A 23,557-nucleotide genomic window follows, 5' to 3' on the forward strand; every position below is an offset into this window, starting at 1 on the left:
GGCTGTGTCATCTGGACTGTTATGGGAATGTTTTCACATTTTCAAATGGCCTCTTTGGTGTGAGCAGATGAGAAAACGGACAATATTGCAGACAACCGAGTCCAGTTTATGAATTGTACACGCATCTTCTCGAACATGACGTCTCTTTATTTGAATCTAAAGTCAAATAAATTGCATTTTTGAACACGGTGGTCCAGTTTGAAGGACATGCACCGCAAAAAGCTAAAACATATAACCTTAACCTGTAAGATTATAGCTGTTCAATTAAAAAAAAAAGAAAAGGGAAAAATCTTAATTACTTTGTTGATGTGATGGATTTGAAAATGCCAATCTGATTTTTTGGCCCTTTACATTTAGTATAGCTACAATGTGCAAGAGGCACTTTCAAGGCATCTTGCTGAGTGGCTTTGCACGACTCCGTTTGAAATGGACAAAATATTGCGCAATCATCGTTTCAGAAATGACATTATCGTACACCCGGATTCTGTAAAACACAATTGGTGTCCTTTTCGGTTTTATGACTTCACACACAGTGAAAGGTTTGGGTTCCATGAAAGCTACTTGTGCATCATTTAGAATTTCTTTTATTTTCAGCCCAGGTGTATTGATTACATTTTTGTATTTTGATTTGATTTAATCCTTCACACTTCATGTTTACATTTTGCCAGCGATCTGGGGACTGAGATTGAACATTAATGAGGTAAACTCTGGGCCTTAGAGCATCACTGCATTGTTTTTTTTTTTATCTTGCTAAACTTGCACATAAAATAAGCAGTTTTTGCTGCTCGATACTGTTCCCTGCACCATTTAACACTTGATACATCTGCATCTAAATTCAATACGGTTGTTCGAACATAACTCTCCATATAGGATGGCCTCCAAGAGGAGCATTTACAACTATCATTTCAGGATATAATTAAGGGAGCAAAAAGACCATTTAAAAAAATAATACAATGATTTTAGGTTAAAAAAAGAAGCATAAAAATTACCTTATGTGGTTGCTTTGGTGTTGCGTCCTTGTCATCAGCCACTTGCACGTAAACAAAGACAAACAGGCCACGACGAGCATCAACCACCTTGCTGCTGAAAAAAAAAAAAAAAAAAAAACAGGCGTTCGCCATAAGTCTTTTTTTTTTCCTTGTATAAAAAAAAGCCGCGTAACATTGATGTAACCCGGCGCGTTTCTGGTGTCACTCATTGGCGAGGCAAGCATAATGAAAAAGAAAACAAAATAGATAATAATAAAAAAGAAAAAAAAACACGATCTCCCACATATGTTTCTATATTTAGGGAGGAACGCTGAGTGCGACTGAAGTGATCGATGATCGATACATCGAACTTTGTGCAATCAATTGCACAACTGGGGAACAAACAGCTTAACCACGTTGCTTGATCATCTCCGGGAATTACGCCGACCTTTTTTTTTGCTGCTCTCCTTTCTAAACGTCTGTTTACATTCCAATTCAATTGATGCAGAAAAGTGCAGCTTTGATTCCGGGTGAGGCCTCCGTGCACGGATCACGCTTTAAAATGTGTGTGTGTGTGTGTATTTTATTTTTTAAAAGGTTGTATAAAAAAAATATTAAATTGTCGTCAATGCATTCGTTCATTTAGACTTTCAGAAATACTTTTTCATTTTCATATTATAATAATAAACCTGAACGTAAAACTCCCACGGCATTTTTGTCGGTTATTCTACACCCGCAGTATTTTTGTTTCCTGAAATTTGTCAGCAACATTTATGTAGAATGTAAACGGACTAAAGTGTGTGTAGAAATTATATTACCCATGCGCGCGCACAAGGCCGACTTCCAGTGTTCAGTTGTCCGATCGTGACCGCACTGATTGATGACGAATGAAGCCCAAGCAGCAAACAATTAGCGCAACTATTTTTTTTTCCCAAATCGTTCGTTGTACGATCAGGACGATTTACGCACTCGTCTTCCAGGTATCATTTCAAGTGTCAGCAAAATAACACTGCAGCCCTACAGCAATAAAAACAGGAAGATTTATTGAATTGTATTATGTCGTGATGCTCAATATTGTTGTTATTAAAATTTTTACTTAGAAAAGATCGCTTTTTTGTTGTTTTATTTTTTTTTCTGGTAAAAAATCTAACTGGAAAACAGAATCATTCACCACTAAGTTACCATTTCTATTGCAGCTTGTATATGACACAATTCCCTGTTGTATTTCTGACTTATTTGTGTAAAGTTGCACGTCATAAACACAATCTAAGCCACTACAATCTGAATTTTTTTTTCTTTTTTGCATCAATTCTTACTTGCTCCCTGCTGAGGCTAAACCTGAGTGATGTGCAGCGCTCCTGCTCGATCCTAACTTCGTGACCTCTGCAACCCCCCCCCCACAAGCCCCTCCGTAGCCCCCCTCCTGCCCGAGCTTCGTCATTAATCTTTGTCAGTCAATATTTCGATCAGCTTTATCACTAAGCGTCTAAACGCGAAAGCATGCAGTCCGTGGGAAAACAAAAAGAAAGTTTATCTTCAAAACAATTAAGCACGTGCATGCATGCATGCGCGCAAACCGAGAGGAAGCCGATTTGTGCTTGTTTTGCACCTTTCTCTGCCCCTGCAAAGACTCGAGAGAAATACACGCGAGAAATGTCACCATATGTGCCGCTTCTGCAATAAATCAGAGGCGGGGGCTTGATTGGACCGATTTCAGTGCAGATCATTTCCTGAAAAATATGATGAGAGTATGTAAAAAAAAATGGTAGTTGTTTTGAACATTAGTGGAATTATTGTCTAACAGGTCCTCTGAAGTCGTATTTGATTTTTGGATCAAATGATTCCCACCCCCGCCTGCGCTAAATGAGCACAACTCCTCTTAAAAGTAATGCAAATCCACCGTGGCGATTTTTATTTCCACGCAGTTGAAAGCGCGGTGGGGGCTAAGTCCGCGCGCGCGGCCGCAGAAGCGCGTCCACGCCTCTCAGGCACGCGGATGGGAGCGCTGTTGGACCAGAGATGAGATATAACCGCGTCCAGCCACACTGCGCGCTCAAACCTCCACGACCCTGCGAGGACGCGCCACACCTGCGCGCGTGGGAGCAACACAAGTTGCCCACGCCGGATTGGACCGATCGAACGTTTCTAATCGATGGATGGGCGCTGACGTGTTTTGGTAAGATCAGCACTCGGGGCCGGCGAGGAGGCTTAGGGAAGAGCGAGAGGCGCGGGTGAGGGTGGGGAGGGAGAGTCGGAGGGGGGACAGATGGAGCTCACCATGGAGAACCTGCACAGCATCTCCTCGCACTCCCAGGTGGGAAACCTGATGAGCTCGCGGCCGTCGCCGTCCCCCGGCTCGGCTTCGCGGAACCTGGTGTCGCACGCGCACGGCCCCGCCGCACGCTCGGCGATGGTCTCCGGCATGAGCTCCATCCTGGAGAGCTCCGGCGGAGACTACCGGCCCGATCCGTCCTCGCTCTCCGGACACCTGCACCCGTCCATCAGCATGTGCGAGAACGGGATGAGTCTGAGCAACACGTACACGACCCTGGCCCCCCTGCAGCATCTACCTCCCATCTCCACCGTATCGGAGAAGTTTCACCATCCGCACTCGCACCACCACGCCGCGGCCCACCAACGGCTCTCGTCCGGGAACGTCAGCGGCAGCTTCACCCTGATGCGGGACGACCACCGCGGCCTCGCCCCCATGGGCAATCTGTACAATCACTACCCCAAAGACATGTCCGGCATGGGCCACGGCTCGCTGTCGCCGCTGCCCAGCGGCCTGGGCTCCTTGCACAACCCCCAGCAGCCGCTCTCGTCCTACGGGCCGAGCGCGCACTTGCCCGCCGACGCCAAGATGCTTTCGCCGGTGTCGGGCTTCGAGTCCCACGCCTCCATGCTGTCGCGGAGCGAGCAAGAGCACCTGGCGAGGAGTTTAGGAGGTCACGGCCACAGCATGATCTCCAATCTAAACGGCATGCACCACCACCCGCACGGCCACCTCCACTCGCAGCCCGGCGGCGCGGTGATGCTGGCGGAGCGCGAGAGGCACGGCCACGGCCACGCCAGCGGCCAGGGGGTGGCGGGCTCGGGAATCCAGGCGGAGGAAATCAACACCAAGGAAGTGGCTCAGAGAATCACGGCGGAACTGAAGCGATACTCCATCCCGCAGGCCATCTTCGCCCAGAGGATCCTCAGCCGGTCCCAGGGGACCCTCTCGGACCTGCTCAGGAACCCCAAGCCCTGGAGTAAGCTCAAGTCCGGCCGGGAGACGTTCAGGAGGATGTGGAAATGGCTGCAAGAGCCCGAGTTCCAGCGGATGTCTGCTCTGAGACTGGCCGGTAAGAAAGTGTCATTTTATCACTATTACATCACGGAATTGATCCCGACTTGTAAAAGGACCCAATCAACTTGCACGGGCCTCGCATTTCAGCGCCGCGGAGAGTTGCTGCTGGCTGCTAAAACAAAGCCAGGTCTGCAGCACTAATCCACCTAGAGCAGTGGTTCCCAACCGAGGCACGTATTTGACACTTAAAAATCTCACGGCACGTGCGCAAAAAAAAAAAGAAAAAAAATGCAGATCATACACAAATTCATTATACATTCTGCCATCTAAGAGCATTTAATTGCGTTCTGCCTATCACTATATGTCGCTGGCATAGATAAATGAATGAGGATATATTACTTTTAAGAAATCATTTTTCATTATTTCAATTTTGATCATTTCCAGCAGCGTGCCTGAAGGTCACCCGCGGCGCACTGGGAAGCACTGACCTATACCTTAAACGACATTGTTCTCGACTTCTTACAAAGCACACCTGTCTTTCCGTTTTCAGCCCCAAAGCATCAGAAATGCACAATAAATAAACGCAATTTCCAGACTGTAAACAAGACGTTGGGCCGGTGGGCCAACTTTGCACGGGAGAAGGCTGGGGTGACCCCCGGGCTGCCGAATCGATACGCCAGTTCCCACTCCCCCTTTTAAATGTGGCACACGGATCAATACTCGTATCGGGAGCTGAAAGACGCAATAACCGCACGCTCCGTGCGACTTTTCATTAAGCAGACTGGAGGAAAAGCTCTAAAATTAGAACACAACATGCAGGCTGTGACAGGCGGTCGCCACGAGCGAGCTGAAGACTATAAGAAATATTTCCAACGATATGTTTGGAAAAATATATCTGGATGACGCCATTTTGCTATCGGGCAAAAATAAGAGCCATCACGCGCGCTGCAATTTGCATGCACGTTCATTCGTCGTGCGACAGCGCCAAACAAAACATCATGACATCTCTGTGAATGATTGCAACGTCTGTTTCAAATAACAACAATGCTTCGTTTTGATTGACACTGCAGGGAGATATTCAAATGTTTATTATTGTGGTTGTACAAGTATACGTGTGGGTGCCTCAAAAATATAAAGTCCATTCATCTCGATAATCTGTTTTTAAAAAAAGGGAAACTTGTATGTTTAGTTCAACGCACACAAAGTGAGACATTTATTTGTTTCAATTTGGATGGCTATTACATGAAAGACATGAAAAAAAAAAAAAAAATCCAATTTTTCACAAAATGATTACATTTCACATGGTCTCCTTTTGGGTTCATGACAGCGTCACGGCGGTGGGGGCTTGCTTTGATATTATTGTTTGTCCGCGTTTCGGGGGTTTTGTTCCCTCGCCTTCCCCTTGACGACACGCCGTCAATTCTCAAAGCGGTTCAAGTCAGGCGGCCAATCATGTAGTTGTTCCAATGCAGGTATTGGTAGTTTTGTCTTTGTGGGCAGGTGCACCAAAATCCTGCTGGGAAATCAAATCAGCGTCTCCAAAAAGCTCAGCGGCAGCGGGAAGCATAAAGTGCTGGAAAATGGCCTGTTGGAAAGCTGCCACGACTGTGGACTGGATCAAAGACGATGAAGCCACAGCGGCAAAATGACGTGGCGCCCCAAAAAGGGGGAAAGGTCACACTGGATTTAAAGCAGCTGGACTTTTGGCCTTCTTCACACTCCTTGCTTTCCAAAAGAAATGCAAATTTCACTTTGAGACAGCACAGTGACGTTGTTTTGCAGTCCGTGTCGTGCAGACGCGTGCATGCAATGTGCTGCTTTTTGATTTTTGATTTTTTTTTTTTTTACTCTTTGTGAAACTGGTCCAGATTATGGTTGCTTGACAATCCTTCCGAGGCTGCGGCCATGCACCTCCCGTCACTTGTGCACATTTTCCGGCTATGCTTTCCCACTTCCTCTTCACACTTTTCATGTGCTTGCAGCCGTCTGTGAGCAGCCTGCTTTTTTCTTTTTGAGAGCTTTTCTCCTTCTGGAGGGTGTCAGTGATGCTTTTCTGCACGAGCGTCAAGTCAGCGGTCTTCTTTGCGATTCTGAAGCCAACTCAGGCAGTCTGAGACCATTTAAAGGCTGAGGGAAACCTCCGAAGGTCTTTTGCGTTGATTAGCAGACAAGATTGGGAAACGGGGAGCCTACATTTGTCATGATATTCTCATTTTGTGAAACACTGACTTTTTTTTCTTTATTTTAAGGTCTTTCTGCTGTAATCATCAAAAGTGAAACAAATAAAGGCTTAAGATATTTCGCTTTGCTAAACTAATATCACATATGAGTTTGATTGTTTTTTAAACAAATGATTGATTAAATGGATTTCCCCTCCATATTGAATTTTTTGGGGGAGTTGGGAGTTGTTTCTAATATACTGGTTAGTTACATGATCGAGTCCAAAATATTAATAAATCTCATTCTGATGCATTACATCTCTAAAGATACAGCCACAATCATATAAACATGTGAAATGAATAACTCTCTGCAGTGACAATCAAATCCGAGCATGATGACATTTGTAAAAGCCGAATACTGTATTTGTGGATATCTCGATTTTTGCACCAGCGGACATGTTATGAATATTTTGGGGCTGGTTGGTGATTCCCAACCAGGGCACGATGAGAGATCATCAAGGGGTGCTGATCTCATTCAATTACAAGGATTATTTATTAATTACAATCTATCTTTGTTCAATCAACGACATAGAGTGACTCCCCGAACAATGACATGCCGAAGATGGCGGAAGGTCCTGCCTGGGTATCCAACCTGTTTCCATTCATGCAACGGAATAAGTCATTTCTTCTACCAGCTTGGCGCTTAATTCAAAAGCTTCAAATTTCACACTGAGGAATCCATTTGTGAGTCATTTGAGACGAGATCCTCATTGTTTCCGTTTTCAGACTTTTGGTGGCATTGTGTTTTGTTTTTTTTGTTTTTTTTTTTTACAGTGGAGGTGTCTTAGCGCAATAACGGTTGGTTATCATTAAGACAAACAGAGAGGCTTCATTTACACACAGATCCTGCAACATGGCAGTGCAGAAGATTTGTCTGCCTTTTACACAGAACCCGGCAGAGAAAGCGTTGAAATTGTGTTAACTTCACGCAGGACAACGTCAGTGCCATGTGAAGTGTTGATTCAACTTCACGCCCATTCTATTGTTGACATCAATACAGAACGGCGATGTGGAAAAAATTTCAGTTAGCTTACAAGGAGATGTGCTATAGATGGATAGATGGATAGAATGATAGATAGATAGATAGAATGATAGATAGATTGAATGATAGATAGATAGATAGATAGATAGATAGATAGATAGATAGATAGATAGATAGATAGATAGATAGATAGATAGATAGATAGATAGATAGATAGATAGATAGATAGATAGATAGATAGATAGATGTGGATTATCAGATGAGGTTGTGAGTGTCGTTAATAGTCCTTTTTGTGTTTGGCCGGCTTTGCACATTGGAGATCAATAGCGCAGTTTCCCAATCTGCCCCCCCCCCCAACCCTCCCCCCTCCCGTCTCTATATTTCTCTTCCGCGCTCTGCAGCATGACAGTAACGTCATGAAAACACAACCCTGCCGGCTAACCTTAGTAACAGGCAGCCGGTTGGTTTCGACTGAAAAAGCGGCGGAGGCAGAGGGCGAAAGCCGAGCTAAGACCGACAAAGCCCGGCCGGCTCTCATGTTAGCGCCGACTCAACTCCGGGGGATCCGAGTCGGACGAAACGTCGGAGGGGCCCAGTTTGGGTGGTGAAATGACACGGAATATAAAAGCTGCGCACATACAGTACGAGGCTGTGAGAGGCCATTGATTGAGTGAAGGCAGCCAGGTCTGCGCTTTGTGTGAACAGCCCGATAGAGGCAGACTAGTGAAAGGATCAATAGCCACCTTAATAATTGATAAGCATGAGGGAGACGGAGGGCCGGGGGAAGAAAGGCAAGGCAGAAAGTGGCGGCGTAAGCTGCTTGTAACAGCATCTTCTAGGTAAGCAAAGTCAAATCTGCGGTTTAACACTCCATCTCGCGGCCTCGTCGCACAAAAAATGGCGTGTAAGTGGTTTGGGGGCGGGGGAACGCCCGTCCACATCCGGACAAACGCGGTGTCGGTTTACAGGCGCAAATAATGCTCGAAAACATCGATTGTGTTTGCCGCGGTTGCCGTTTGAGCTTCCCGTTCTGAGCCAATGGCGACGCGCGTGTTCTGCTCATGTCAGCTAATGGTCATGGGCATCCAAGGTTGTGATGTCATCTGATTTTAAGGCTTGCTTGATGGCCTTTGTAGTGCGCGTGTGCGCTGACATGCATGGGCGTGTGTGACTGGGTTGGAGAGTGCGTCTGCAACAGACATTGTTCAGGCTTATCTGACTGGCTCCGAATCGCCATCGATTTCCTCTCCTCTGCTCTCTTCGGTGCTCTCCTTCCTTCCTTCCCTCGTTTCTTCCTCCTCATTTCATGTCTGGCTGTGGACCAGCACATCATTCCTTTGCCCTGCGCCCTGATTTTCTCGCCGTTGTCGCCTAAAACACAAAAGTGTGGAAGAACGATCAAAACGCGAGAGCGCAAGCAAGACATTTGCAAAGTTTTATACCGAGCCTCCACTCCGCCACATAAAATATTTGCAATTATCTTTCATGACGTAGAGAGTAAATCATTATTTTGCCCCCCTGACTTGGCCACACCGAGATCTCTCGAAATTATGACGTAAATAAACGTGATTTGCGTGCAAGATTTCACGTGGCTGGGGAGTGGAAACGTACGCAGCAAATGGTTGACAATGTTCGCTTCAGACTTGTCATTAGGATTCAGTTCTCATTTCCAGATCTTAATCTTTGAGAGCAAGCTCCATGCACAATAACTGTCAAGTCTGGTTGTAAAAAGCCAAACGGAAGCTTTATGCCTCTGGTAAATGATTAAAAGCAGGATATCAGTGATAGGCAGAATGTTTGAGTTGTGTTTCAAATTGGGTGTTGATTTATATATTTATGTTAAACCCTTTTGAATTATTTGGTATAATTTGGAACAGGCGGCAAAAGGTTCAATTCAATTGAAGCTCATTTGTGTAAATATATATGATTATAAAAGTTAGACTTTAAGGTATAGAACATGCATTTTTAAAAATCTAAACCTTAAGTAATGTCACGCCGTTTTCTTTTTATTTTGGCAGTGAGGTTTTTATACACGTTTTGAGCAGGAGGGCAACTTTTTTTTCGTATTTGTATTGGTCTTTAAAATAATTTGGAAAAAAAGATGTCCAAATGGAAGTCTTTCGGGTGACATTAGATTCGGCGTTTAATCTTAATTCGCCTGCGTAAACGCGAAGGAAAACGGAGAAGGCATAAAAAACAAAAGCCAATAAGACGAGCGTTTACAAGCCATTCAAAAGCTCCCCATCGCTTGTCTCGACAAGACAACGCGCACTTTCAATTGACAACTAAAGGAAATGTTTCAAATAATCCACTCGTGATCAATTGCGGGCGTTTTGCAGCGAGCGTGCGTGCGTGCGAGCGTGCGTGGGTGCGGGGCCGCCGTGTGTTTGTGTGCTGCAGCTGCGCTACTGGCGGGCAATGAGAGGGACTATAATCTGATCAATACTATCAATGAGCGAGGTGTGACACACAGTGATTGACAGCAAACTGTTTCTCGCCTTACAGTAGTCCGACCAGGGCGGGAGAGGGCCCGTCTCGCCGCACACAAAGCCCGATCTCATCCCTCCGTCCAGGGCTCGACTAGCAGCAGCACGGTGCGGTTAGTTCACCGTCTGCCCCCCTCCACCCCCCTCATTTCACGCACACGCACGCACGCACCCACACACACACACATATTTATTCTAAATTTACCTACATTGGGAACATTGACTTTTCCTATTATTTGATGTTCTTTCTTTGTAGTTATCAGAACTATCTTAACGTGAAACGTTTAATGTGCTTGATGCTCAGTGACCATCTTAAAAAATAAAAAAACACTGGATACTTCATTACCTTCCATTGTAGCCTAATTGTACCTTGATGATGATAATGATGCTGAGTTTTGATGGGCATTGCCAATAATTTTAGTGGCTATCTTGTAGAACTGCAGCAGCATTTCTCATATTCTGCTTACCCAAATTTAGGGCAGGGAAGCAAAATGGATCACAGGTCACTTTTTATTGTTTTGCTAATTGTCAGAGTGAAATGCCTTACAGCTGTCTTATTGACACAAATTCTTGCTGAAGTGCTTTTTTAATTATTATTATCATATATATATATATATATATATATATATATATATATATATATATATATATATATACATATATAATATCTTTATCATTAGTTTGTACATTACTGGATGCAATAATAATAATGTGTAAGGGTCCTGGGGAGGAAGCATATTTTATTTATTTAAAAACTAGATATAGGAGGCCTATTTTAATTGTGGGTCTGAAGCCTGCCTGATTAGGATATGTTGGTATGTTAATGTGTAACAGTTCTGTACCGCTGCAAATTGCAACTACAATAAGCACATTTTTTTCAAACGTCAATCTCAGCTGGTGCCAATCCCCCCCAAAGTTTACCAACTTTTTTTGAGCCAAGGCATATATTTGATATTAGAAAAATCTCACAGCGCACTGTCAAGCAAAAAAATATCACCAAAAGTATACACCGTGCTGAAATAATGACGATCTCACAGATTCACTTAAAGGGAAAGCTCTGTACGTCGTCGGCTAAGATAGCGGAACAAAGACACATTTGCAATAAAAAAAACCCATAATTTTCACATCAAGTAAGTGACATCGGATAATTTCTCCGGGCAAAGGTGTACCTAATGAAGTGTCCAGTACAATGATTATGCAACTCCCTCTGCTAAACGATGAAGTGAGATTGCATGAGCAGGAATAATGTCAAAGCAACGCATCACGTGGCACCCGCCGTACATTGCTTTTGCCATCCTCACCTTCCGGCCCTGTCGCCAAACTCTTCAATGATGAAGCGCAGAACAGGAGACAATGACTTCATCTTTGGTCTCAAACCAGCGGCCGAGATAAAGTGGCCGTTGTTGACATATGAAAAGAGGCGAAAGCCACTCGAGACTGTGGAGTGCAGGCAGGCGCTTGTCCCCTCAGAAAGGCCCGTTTGATAATGAGGCACCTAAAGATAGCTGCGCGCTTTGCTTCTTGTCTCCAGAGAGGCCACTTTTAATGAGATGCTCCCTCTTTTGCTTCCCTGTGGTCCTATTCATTGCTGTGGAGCGGACCGTTCAGGGGCACCGTTTGAAATGGACCTATTGATTATCTGAAATATGTATTGACCGTACTCGGACCTTGTGCAAAGCAGGCCTCATTGTTCTCGATGCAAGTGGTCCCCAACCTAATGCAGAATAGAATGTAGTAAACAAACCTACTGTATAGCTAAAAGCTCCTATCATCACAATTAACTTTCTTCAATCTCTAAAATAATATAACTCACCATTATACGGAATCTGTGGGAGCCGTGATGGTCCCGTCTGGAAGTGGAGGCAGACAAAAGAAATCTGAAGCTGCTGGCCAACTCGCCACCTAAAACAAAGAGGACCTGGAAATTTATTATACGTGTGCGTGTGTGTGTGTGCGTTGTTTTATTTTAGGTGAAATTCGCGCTATTTTCTCTGAAACGCTGCTTTTTAATTAGTTGAAAGTAACTTTCCCTCCCCCAGTGTGGGGGAAGATGCAGTCCAAATAAAACAGTCTATGGATGTCCAGTGGATAGAAAGTCTACACACCCCTGTTGAAATGATTTTTTTCCCCTTCGCGTGAAAATTAGACCAAGCTGAATAATTTTGAAACTTTCTGCACCATTTAAGTGACCTATATCCTGTTAAACTCAATTAAAAAAAATACATCTTTTGACAAGAGGAAGTAAATAAAACAAGTGTGCAAATGTAGTTGCACAAGTGTGCACGGTTGTGTTCAGAATGAACCAATCACATTCCAACTCATGTTAAATGGGAAGTCAGCACACACCCGCCTCCCATTCACCCCAAAATAAAGTTCAGATGTTCTAGTTTGCTTTTCCTGACTTTTTCCCTCTTTAGAGCAGAAGCTTTGAATAAACGCCCCTGTTCCAAATGAAACAAAAACAGCCCCAAGTATTAACCTCAAATAAAGTTCAGCTGTTCTAGTAAGCTTTTCCACACTTATGGTAGAACATTTTTGAAATGACTCCTCTTTCTCTATTTTTACATCACAAATTTCAACAGGGTACTTTTCACATCCACTGTTTATAAATTAAATAATCATTAAAAAAAAAAAAAAAAAAACATTCACAAAATTATAAAACATTCGCAAAATGATCCGACCTGTATACTGGTTGGTTGGGGACCCCTGCTCCAAGCTACACGGATGCACTCGAACGCTGGGGAAGCAGAGTGGTGTTGGCATTGCGAAATGGCCGGAAGCCCAACTTGTTGGAAAACAGGCATTACATATTAAATTATCACTATATTAGCACTAGCCTTCAGTCATTACATTAGGGAGTATTGAGTTTAGTTTGAGATAGCACTTAGAGAGCCTCCAGGAGATTCTGGCTTGGCTGAACCTGAACCAATTGAATAAACGTTGCATGAAATGGTTCGGATCAATCAATATGGGGGGCTATCAATCTGAGTGCAAATTAAAACAATCGAGGGGGGAAAAAAAAAAAACCACAACAAGGGGCAGAGATGTGCGCACAGAAGTCGTTTTTCGATGATGTTTTGCTTGCAGTAACAAACACGTGAAAAAGGAGGATCCAAACACACGCATGCTCAGTCGGTCATGCATACACATGTGCACGTTCATATTGATCTCTCCTCACAGTCAAATCTGTTTACTGTTGTTGTCTAAACCTGCTGTAAAGTCATCAATCATGTGCATGCACCACCTCCACTCTGCGGCCAGCAGCCTCATTGCCTTTCTTCTTCCAGCTCCTCCTTTTGCTCCCTCCTCATCCCCCGATTGCCTTTCTCCTGCATGCGCATACACACAAATGCACAAACGACAAAAACATTCTTAATTTTTCTTTTTTTTTTTTTTTTTAGAGACATCGCTTTGCGTGCTTATTTGAGACATCCTCTTTGTTCTTCCACTGATAAACAATGTCTTCTCATTTGTCTCAAAGCGCGGTCCCGAGTCATATATAGCACGCGCACATACACCCACGCGCGCGCGCACACACGCCTCGGCCTCGCGGATCGATGGCGATCGATCCGGTGGGGAAGGGAGCCCTGATTACTGGACCACGTGTTCGGGAGAAAACCGCGGAAAATCGATCATTGCAGCTTTTTAGGGCAGCAGAAGAGAACAGACTCGCTCCAGCCCTCGCAGCCATGTACGAGCACCAGCCACGGCGCAGCTACGCACGCAGAGGCCCCCGTCGCCGTCGTCGTCTTCGTCAGCATTTCACACCAAGCGCCTCCAATTCCAACGAGCCGCACAAATAGGCGCAATCAAGACGATTTATCCACGCGTGACCCACCACCTCCTCCCCAATATAGTTTTGAGAGGGACGGGGAAAGAAGACAAAGAGCAGCATCGCGAACATCGCTTCGAAGCTTAATTTCACATTTGCGCAACTCAATAAGTGAACTAGTAGATTGTTCCAAACCCACGTTTCCCAACTTTGCTTGAAATATGACAAATCTCACGGCACACCGTCTCAAAAAAATGCCACGAAAAGTATATTTAGTAAAATCGCATCCATTTACTCCGAAATGCACATACTCAGTGTGAAATTTTGAGGCTGCAGCGGAGGACTAAACTATTACTCAGTTGTATGAATGGCAACAGGTGGGCACCCTGCAGATAAATGCCACCTTCCGCCTTCTATAGTGCATGGAAGAGCATTTCGTTATCGTCTGCCCGCCACTACGTCTCTGGCACAGATGAACAAAGATCCGTTATTTGTGTAAATTCATAAGTGAGACCTAGCAAGTGAAATTGAATTTACAGTGGCATCCCCGATGAGTCGTTGGGAATCACGTGCAGACCACTTATTTCTGTGGACTTGGTTTGCTCGTATACTTCAGCTTGACAGGTGCCACGTCTACTGTGGTGATGACCTTCACATCAACACATGGCTGTGTGGTGACTATTTCACCTTTGGGGGCGGGGCTGGGTGGGGGCGTGTCTTTTTATTCAAGTGGATGACAATTTAACATGTAGATGGATACACCGAAAATGCAATTATGAACAAAGTCAGGCATGCCAACGATGTTTTTGTTTGCTTTCAAACGATATTCTTTCGTCATTTCGTGTTTTGCTGCCATTCAAGATGAGTGTCCTTGAATCCTGTATCTCATTTTAAAACGCTCAACATTTGAGAGGGACTAAAAAGCGCCTTTTGGCTCACCCCGCCCCTTGTGTCTCCAGCATGTAAACGCAAGGAGGAAGAGCGGGGACGAGAGCGCAACCAGATGCCAAAGAAGCAGCGACTGGTCTTTACAGACCTGCAGCGTCGTACCTTGGTAGCCATCTTCCGGGAGAACCGGCGTCCCTCCAAGGAGATGCAGATCACCATCTCCCAGCAGCTGGGCCTGGAGCTTTCCACCGTCTCCAACTTCTTCATGAACTCGCGCCGCCGCTGCCCGGATCGCTGGGACGCCGAGGAGCACGGCCACGGCCACGGTCACGTGCACGTCGCTCACAGACACGGCAACGGCAACTCCTCGCCCGCGCACCCTGGCACCTCTGTCAGCACTTTCTCTAAGGCCTGAGGGGAGCTTGGAGGACTGAAAGGAAAGCGGTGAGCTACAGGGTGTGCGGTTTCCTTCGTCGGATCTCATTCACCTGCTCAAAGTGATGACGACACGAGCAGATGAATGAGATCCTTTCTCTTCTTCTGAATGTTACTATCAGGGGTGAACTCTTCCTATACCAAAGATATCGCGTCAATTGAAGCGCGTGGCTGACACGAAAAGACCAGTAGACATCAAGCCAAGGCCTTGAGAAGGAAAGGGTCATTTTTGCTTTCGGTTTGCCTCTTTTCCTAAAGATGTTCCGCACAGTCAGACAGCAGATGTGCCTGCTGGGCCGCATTCCACCGCAACTCATTTCACTAACACGCAAAAGGCAGTGCGTGGGTCTCAAGTGGTCCTTTGACCTGCTAAGCACACGCCTCGAGTGCTCAATAATCTGCAGCGCTGCATGTGAGTGACACGCGTGTGCAACGTTGCAACAGTCGGCCCGCAATAACACTGCCACCTGCTGTCTATTTTCCACACCACATCCGCTCGCATGTTTGTGTCCTGTGCAGTCAGCGCTTCAAGGTTTCAGCCGAAACACAAACCAAAGATCTAACGTGAGTGCATTACCACTATGCACGAGGGGAGCAAAAAAAAAAAAAAAAAAAAAAAACACGCTGAAGCAAACTACTGTATTTCCTCAAATTGTGGCCATGCAGGGGCGTTTGTTTACTTTCAGTGAAGAGAGTAGTAAGGGATTCACGAGGGTTGAGGTGTTCACAAGGGGAAAACCTTCATTTTTAATGTGATTTTTAAAAAATATTTAAGATAATATTACCTTTTTTCTTTCATTAAAAAAATCCATCCATTTTCTATAGCACTTGTCCTCAATAGGGTTGGTGAGCTCACTTTGGTCTGAAAAAGAGCAACAAAATAAATAAATAAATAAACAATAGTTATTATTAATAAATGCAACATGCCGGTATTACACTAAATTTATTTGAGTGGATTATAAAATGCATTCTTATGGTTACTTACTGAAAGTAGTTGCTTACTTTTTTATCATTTTTCTAAACACCACTCAATCGTGTGGGATGTATCCCACAGGGGCGGAGCTACAAAGTGGCCACTCCTTGTCACTCTGTGGCCACCCCCACACCGAGGGGGACAATTTGAGATTTGTGATTTTTCTGCCATTTTCACATAGATGCAGTAGTCATAGACCCCGTGCCAGTCTGCTACATGGGTATTTTCTGTATATATACGAATTGCAGATTTAAAAATTAAATGTGCAATTGATCTTGGTCGTGACCTGAGGCCTAGCAACAGTGAGGTCATTTTCAATCGACATCAAGTAGCAAAAATGGCCGCCCCCTGAGAAGACCGTGTTTAGACCAGTGGGGCCGCTTGGAACATATTCTTGTAAGGAAAGTTTTGGTGTTGACTTCCCTTTTCAAAAAATAGTAACAATAATTATCATAAGTTTGGTAGCACTGTGAGTACATTTGGTTTTATCTGGCACGTGGGCACAAATTCCAAGAGTTGGAAGCAGCATGTCGTAGTTGCGCCATTTAAAAAATGACATGTTTGTTGGTTAGAGTTGAATTAATTTGTTTACATGTTACAAGAGAGGACACGATTTGAGGAAATATGATATTTACCACAGACCCTCATTTGAATGTTCATCTCCTGGGGTCTTAGGCTCTCTGGTTCTATGGCTGTGGCCACCTACCAGGTTATTTTCAGGTTACGTAAGGAGAACAATCAAAAAGGGACGGGTCACCGTCACCTGCGCAGGGAGCGAGCTCTGCTCTGTTCTCGTGGCCAAAGACGGAGGTCAAATGTCACAATATAGGATCCCGAGTGCCAATGATATTTGCCTCTTTATGATAATCAACGAACAGATGCAGCTCGCTCTTTGCCGCGTGTCCGGCCCGTGTCATCACAACCATCCCACTGCAAGCACTAATGGGCATGTCGCCTGATCCATACCTCAGACCAAAAAAAAAAACAAAACAAAAAAAAAAACGCTCTTCACGTGGTCTACACAGTATATAAATGTAAATAACCTTTCATTTATTATATCTTCTAGTCCATCTATTTGCTACAGTCCCTGTGGTCGTCTTTCTTTAACTTTTCCCTCCCTAATATTGATGCGGGTAAATCTAGTACCATAGACACATGGTTTCCTCTTTCATGACTATTGTGCTATGTTGTGCTGGTAATGTATAAAAAAAAAAAAGGAAAAAAAAAAAAAAAAAGCACCTTGTTAAAATACTACGGGGAAAAAAAAAAGTCAAAAACAAGAAGAATCAACTCATAGACTGATCCTATGCACAGACAAGGAAGGGATACCTTAAGTGACTGTGCAATTTTGTGAATACAATGTTGTTGGACTTTCTGAATGTGAAGGACCTCTTCCTTGATCTCTGGACTTTGACTCCCTTGAATTGGACTGTCACTGGATTCCTCTGTTGATTTATTTATGTCTGCGGAGAGGGTGGGGTTCATCATGAGTAGCACCTCTTTTAGTGTGTTTCTCGTATCCATGCATAAATTTGGGCGAAGCCACTAGCCGTGTAGCATCTTCTAGCGGGAGATAATCATACTAGCGAGGAGACAGGACGAATAAGGGCGCAGCAGAGGTGGCTCATTATCAGACGGAAATCTTCATGGCCATCCTCCGCCATTAGGGCTCGGAACACAGTCCCAGTTCGAGGCGTTCTTTTAGGACTTTTTTTTTTTTTTTTTCAAGTTAAAAAAAAAAGTTTCAGTTATTATTCCAAAAGTTATGTGTGCAGCTACCTCACAGAATAGAGTGGATGGCGTTTTTGACATTGAAACCAAAGATACTTCAAGCCTGCCATGTTCACACTGGAGCTGGGACATGTGCACGTCATACACACACACACACACACACACACACACACACGTTTACATTTTCAGAGAGCAGTCACGCCACATGACAAACACACTTTCGCAGGAAGAGTTGAGAGCCGTTTCCTTTCACCCAAGAGGTGGACCGCTCAAAAGTACACATGCACGCCAGCGGTTGAACGATTAGTCGACTAGTCAAGTTGACTATACTACGCCGCATCGACGTTGAAAGCTTGAAGACCGACTAACGGCCGATGAGCGTTTTTTTGGCATCTTGACTTTTCGTCACCCAATTGGCCGAATCACAAAGGACTTTCATCGTTCCCGCCCGCTGCCGTCGCCGCACTACAACGCTCTGCCGAGCGGCAAAAAGTCCAGCCGGCAAAGTCACGTCATCGATTAATCAACTTCCATTTGACTTTCATCGCATAACAGTCGGCAACAAAAAAAAAATCGGCAGTCGCTCTACCCCTAACACACACTCACGCACACACGAAGGGGAGGCACACTGGTGAAAGAGGAGCAACTAGTGAAGCCACTCATGTCCTTCCTACGGTTACATTTTGCATATCTTTCACTTATTAGCGATCATCTCAGTCTCACTACACACACACGCACTACTACCAGAGATATTTTTGTGTCATTTGTAATCTGAGTGTCGATGTGTAAAACTGTGTCTGTTTACAATTCCCAAGAGTTCCCGCTATGACAAATGTAGCCGAGTCATTTCTGATCCAAAGAGGAACAACTGGCCTTTCCTTTCCTTTGGCCGCCGCCCTTCCAAACACTCGCCACTGGTCCAGGGCGGCGTCACACTTTAGCAGGCATGTGTTAGACAACTCATGTTGATATACCTCAAATCTTTTTTTTTTTTTTTTTTTTTGTGCGTTGCATCTTTATGTTGGGCAATGATCGTGATGCTGCGGGCAGCAGCGAATGATCATTTGAAGAAGTTATGACTTCTTTCCTGAAGGAGTGAGTACTGTTTGGCATTTTATGCTTTTGGCATTTCAAGTTTGATTTGTTGTTTGTATAGGTTTGCACGCTGTGCTATTTGAGAAAAAATATATACATATATTTAAAAAAATTGGACAACGTATGATGAAGTCAGGGTGATAAAAATACGAGATAGAATGAGAACATGATTAACAAACAACACTCTTTGTTCAGTTTGGCTCATTTTGTGTTGGAAGACTGTCACCAATGTATGTTGAAATGATTCCCATATTAAAAAAAGAAAAAAAGAACCGAACAAAGCACCCCAGTGAAAAGGGGTGGGACGAGCAATTCTTTTTGCATGGATACTATTTAAGCTTATTTAAAAGTGCAGGATTAAATGTACCTCAATAGGCAGCGGAGTTGGGAGAGAGAGCAAGAAAAAAAAAAAAAAAAAAAAAAAAAGACTGGGTTTGGTTTCCAAGTACATTCCTTTAAGAGCAGTGTCTTTTTTTATGTGGTGTTTATGTATTTGTATCAATGATGTGTATTTGTATGCACACCGGCGTCAGTTCTGTGTCTCCCCTTGACCTTTTTTGTCTCTTGTTACTACCGCCCTTTGTGTGGAAATAGTCTCCACGCGTATGTCCGAGGGTTATTTATTCGTTCGTTTTTCAGTCATGTAGGTCGAAGAGCGCGTTTGTGTCATGTGGGTTTTCTTTGCTTTCTTGCTGTATTTCAGCTATCCTGTATTTAATCTCCTGTTCGATTCGATGGGCCGGGGGTGTTTGTCTGCTTTAGGAGCTGACCAAAGCGCAAACAAACAGACGGCCGGGCTGCTTGCTGAAAGGCGCTTTCTTCCAGTGCATCAAAATGGCGTCATTTGTTTTCCCTTCAGAGCTGTGGAAGCCCCCGTGTCGATGTTCTCTCCCTCTCCCGCAGCCAATCAATCAATCAGAACCAAGTGTCTTTGTGATGGTAGGAGACAATCAATTTCAAATAGAGCAAAGAGACAAAAAAAGATGGAGGGAGGGAGAGAGCGAGAGTGATGGAGGAGGAGGAGGTGGGCAGTGAAACTGGACAGGAGAGATGCAAAGGCAAGATGAAGGACGGCTCTCGGAGGGATGTGTTCATGTGTGTGGGTTCACCTTTGACCTACGGAGAGCGACCTTTTTGGTGGGAGGCACCCAGGACCCTCTCCGGTGTTGCTTGCAAAGGGGCCCTGACACGTTAAGCGGACGTCTAATCGAAGACTTTGATCAAATGCCTGCACACACATGCAAAGACACACACGCATGAACACGCAAATGGCGGTCACCCAGAGAGCCAATCTTCTTATCTCTATCTCTCCTAAAAAAAAAAAAAAGTCACATTTGTCTGCCTTCACCAACAATACAGCAATGACAAGAAAGGGCAAATTGTGTGTTTAGACTGACAAAGAAAATAAAGATTCAACCAATTAGCAGACCTGCGTCTCTTTGTTTGTGGTAATGGATTCCAAATGAGGTGCTCTCCTCCCATCTGGTGGCGGGAAAAAATATATGCAGTAGGTCAGAAAAGTGGGGGATTAACATTTTTGCCCATCACTCAGGGTAAGACTAGGGAGAAATATTTCCAAGGACCCCCTCATAATCCTTAAAAAAAAAAAAAAAAAAAAGAAAAAAGAACATTCTCAAGGAAAAAGAGCTGATAAAGTAATTTCTAATGACGATAATCTGGCATTTAACTTTATTTACTCATACGATATTCACAAAACTGGAATATTCGGCTTAAGGTTGAAATATCAGGGTGAACCTAAATCCACTAGAACATTTACAGGTTAACGTCATTTGACTTTCTCTAAACCTTTGAATGCAACTGTCCAACTGTTGAAGCTTTCGTTACTTTTTGCACAATTTGTTGCTCACAATAGGTGTTTGATTCACGGAAATTTTGAAGCACGTCCACACCTTTGCCTTTCTGTGACTCTTCCAGTTTCTCTGTTGGAACCAGCGAATGACACTCGTTAAGATCAGTGGGCATTGCCCTCTTAAAAGCTCCCGTTTGAAGCCTCGCCGTGGTCATTTGTTAACTGGCGTCTTGGTCTCATGATTATAAAAACTTTATTGGCATGGTGCCTTTAGAAACAAAGTTATGAGGTGCTTCATAGAGGCAGGGTTATGTTCCAGGTTTCTTCTTCTCAGATGGAGTCCCCAAGTGCATGCTCATGCGGGGTTTACTTGGGTTGCCCAGCTCAATGTGTCTTGAAATAATTTCTGTGTCCAACAAGTGCGATAAAAATACAACTTAACTTGACTTCACACTAAAATAGGAAATGAACAAAATAAAACTATAGCATTATGCCCAATACCGAATATATTGAGAAATTATATTAAGGTATTAAAAAGAAAAAGGAAGTGAAGACGTAAATATATAAAATACGGCGTAAAATAAATAAACAAATAAATTGAATGAAAGACGACGACGATGAGACCATAATGTCAAAATGTGAACAGCATGATGAAGATGACTGTTTAAATACCAATTCAAACTGAACAGAAGGTATTGGTCCTTGCATCGATTAAACACCTGTTGTGTGTGTGTGTTTTTCTCTCCCATTCAGCTTCTTGTTAAAGTACAGCAGACTGTGCTAAAACGTATTGAAACATTGAACAGTCGGCCATTCAAATTTGAGAGATGGTCGACCCCCTCTAATCTTATCAATTAATCGATCAAATTAAATTAACCTGCACTGGCTTCAGTGGGTTTTAGTTCCATCCTGAACGCCAAATATCACCAACTTTTGGTGAGGATCGCATGTACAGTTTGTAATGAAAACAAACCTACCCGTTGCTGAGTCCTTGCCAAACACTCCGCCATATTTTCCAACATTTGTATCAACTTCCTGCCATAAACCAAACGATCGTCCAGTGTTGCCGATCCGGCCGGCCATTTGCGTAGGGCTCGTTATTCGACTCATTAATCATTGTAACGATTTGCTTGCAAAGTAAAGAGAGAACTACCAACGTGTGGAAATGACACGACAGTTGACCCACTTGAGTTGTGCAGTAAGCAGCACCATCTAGTGTTGAGTCTATGAAGTACATCTATCTATCTATCTATCTATCTATCTATCTATCTATCTATCTATCTATCTATCTATCTATCTATCTATCTATCTATCTATCTATCTATCTATCTATCTATCTATCTATCTATCCATCCACCTATCTATCTGGACATAAAATCAGTTTTAACCGGACATTTTTCCTGAAGCTCTCATTGTGTTGGATTGTAGCATGGTAGCTAACGGATGTTCTTTGACAACAGTCACAGACACAAGTTGGACATTGTCACATCATGCCTTTATGACAAGAATGACAGACTTTACAAGACAGCCAGTATATAAAATATTTGACAAACCTAATAAAAACCAACAAACAAACAAAAAAACAACGTCAGTGTTTTGTTTTTATTGGCAATTATACATTATTGTGTTTTCTTTCCCATTGAGACCAAGCAGCCATGGGACTGAGCAAAACATGCGTGATCCCTGGAGAAAAGAAGCACTACTTACAGCAAGTTCTATTTTACTATACTCAATTTGACTATACCTACAATATTTACAGTCAACAGTCATTTTCCTCTGTCAGACATGGCAACAAAGTCTACAGATTTGATGACACCATATGGCTATAATAGATCTATATGTACATTCTTCACACCCAAGGATTTACACATTTTAATACATTATTTTATTTTTTTAATTGGGCATCCAGATGCTAGGAAAGTTCAAAAATAGTTCATAACAGTCTCCTTTGCCTAAATGATCACACATTTTGAGCCAGTCTTTGTTTTTACATCAGATTTGGATTTAATTGGAAGTGCGCACAATGCCCATTCCTGGGGAAGTAAGGACCATATTAACGAGGTGCAAATTTGAATTAGTATAAAAAAAAAAATCATAATAATAATTCGTGCGTTCTGAAGAATTTAATGACAAGATAAGAACCCGGACAAAATGTGATGAATTGTCTATTGTGTATTCCAGCGCTTTCCATCAATATATTAGAATGTGTTACATCACCGTTGACCAGGGCGAATAATAGGAAACTCCAGTTGGTTCTTAATTCCTTTTAAAAAGGTAATGTGTAAACCTAGAAATGAGTGCCAAGCAGGTCTCTTTACACCTCACACTCCTTCAAAGGAATTGTTCCAGTGACAAGGTTCAAGTTAGATCAATGAGCGTATGCCATTGATAATCTGGTCCTCACACAGAATTGATCAGACCCAGCAGCATGCTTGGAATACTAATCACTTGTCTATAGCTGTACACCTCAGAAAACTCTCTCTGTGTTAAGATCCTAAAGTTACTGTCATCCCGCATGAACAGTAACATATTCATGGTGGGATTTACTGTCCTTGTAAAGTATTCAAACTGCTGTTTAAATGTCAGATTTTTGTGATATAAAAAATGTATAATCACATTTATATTAAATGCATGTCAGAATGCAAATGCCATTATTTAAAGTGCCTCTGATAAACCCGGAATATAGTTAAGATGTTCTAGTAGGCTTTTCCTGACATTTTCTCTTTTTAGCTGACGTCTGAAGGTTTTGCGCTATCACCGACTCCTTTCTGGAACGGTGCATAATTCCCCTTGTGTTTGTGCCAAGTATGCATTTTGGAATTCTGACCCAAAACTTCAACCTTGGTTTCGTCAAACTATAACACATTTTCTCTCATGTGTTTTGGAGAGTTTGTTATGGGTCTATGAAA

The 23,557-nt window shown here is 43.5% G+C and overlaps 2 protein-coding genes and 1 long non-coding RNA gene across 4 annotated transcripts in view; 1 reads left to right on the forward strand and 2 right to left on the reverse strand.

The window, feature by feature from the left end:
- Positions 1–3,389, reverse strand: part of LOC147141153 (organic cation/carnitine transporter 2-like) — a 24,385-nt gene extending 20,996 nt beyond the window's left edge. The window contains exons 1-2 of one of the 2 annotated variants that reach the window (XM_086042594.1): positions 3,246–3,389; positions 990–1,080 (exon numbers count right to left, since the gene is read on the reverse strand). In XM_086042594.1, the coding sequence (XP_085898720.1) occupies positions 990–1,069 (80 nt within the window). In that variant the 5' untranslated portion in view covers positions 1,070–1,080; positions 3,246–3,389. Of the gene's footprint in view, positions 1–989; positions 1,084–3,245 lie in introns of both variants that reach the window. The other variant, XM_086042595.1, reaches the window with a different exon arrangement.
- On the forward strand, positions 3,235–15,024 carry onecut3b (one cut homeobox 3b). The gene is made up of 2 exons (XM_086042599.1): positions 3,235–4,312; positions 14,676–15,024. The coding sequence occupies exons 1-2, from the start codon at positions 3,235–3,237 to the stop codon at positions 15,017–15,019; spliced, it is 1,422 nt and encodes a 473-aa protein (XP_085898725.1). The 3' UTR covers positions 15,020–15,024.
- LOC147141155 (uncharacterized) lies at positions 14,996–22,017 on the reverse strand. The gene is made up of 4 exons (XR_015088313.1): positions 21,626–22,017; positions 20,268–20,320; positions 19,948–20,066; positions 14,996–15,034 (listed from the first exon to the last, which is right to left on the reverse strand). It is a non-coding gene; the product is annotated as an uncharacterized LOC147141155 (long non-coding RNA).
- Between the last annotated feature and the right edge of the window lie 1,540 nt (positions 22,018–23,557).

Source organism: Filicampus tigris, chromosome 10, assembly GCF_054856515.1.
Source record: "Filicampus tigris isolate MCC_2025a chromosome 10, RoL_Ftig_1.0, whole genome shotgun sequence".
In the NCBI taxonomy this organism is placed as follows: Eukaryota; Metazoa; Chordata; class Actinopteri; order Syngnathiformes; family Syngnathidae; genus Filicampus; species Filicampus tigris.

Excerpts from the sequence above, each read along its gene's own strand:
- onecut3b (XM_086042599.1), top strand. The coding sequence starts at position 3,235 with ATGGAGCTCACCATGGAGAACCTGCACAGCATCTCCTCGCACTCCCAG. Across the intron at positions 4,313-14,675 it reads GTCTGCTCTGAGACTGGCCG|CATGTAAACGCAAGGAGGAA; the intron begins GTAAGAAAGTGT and ends TTGTGTCTCCAG.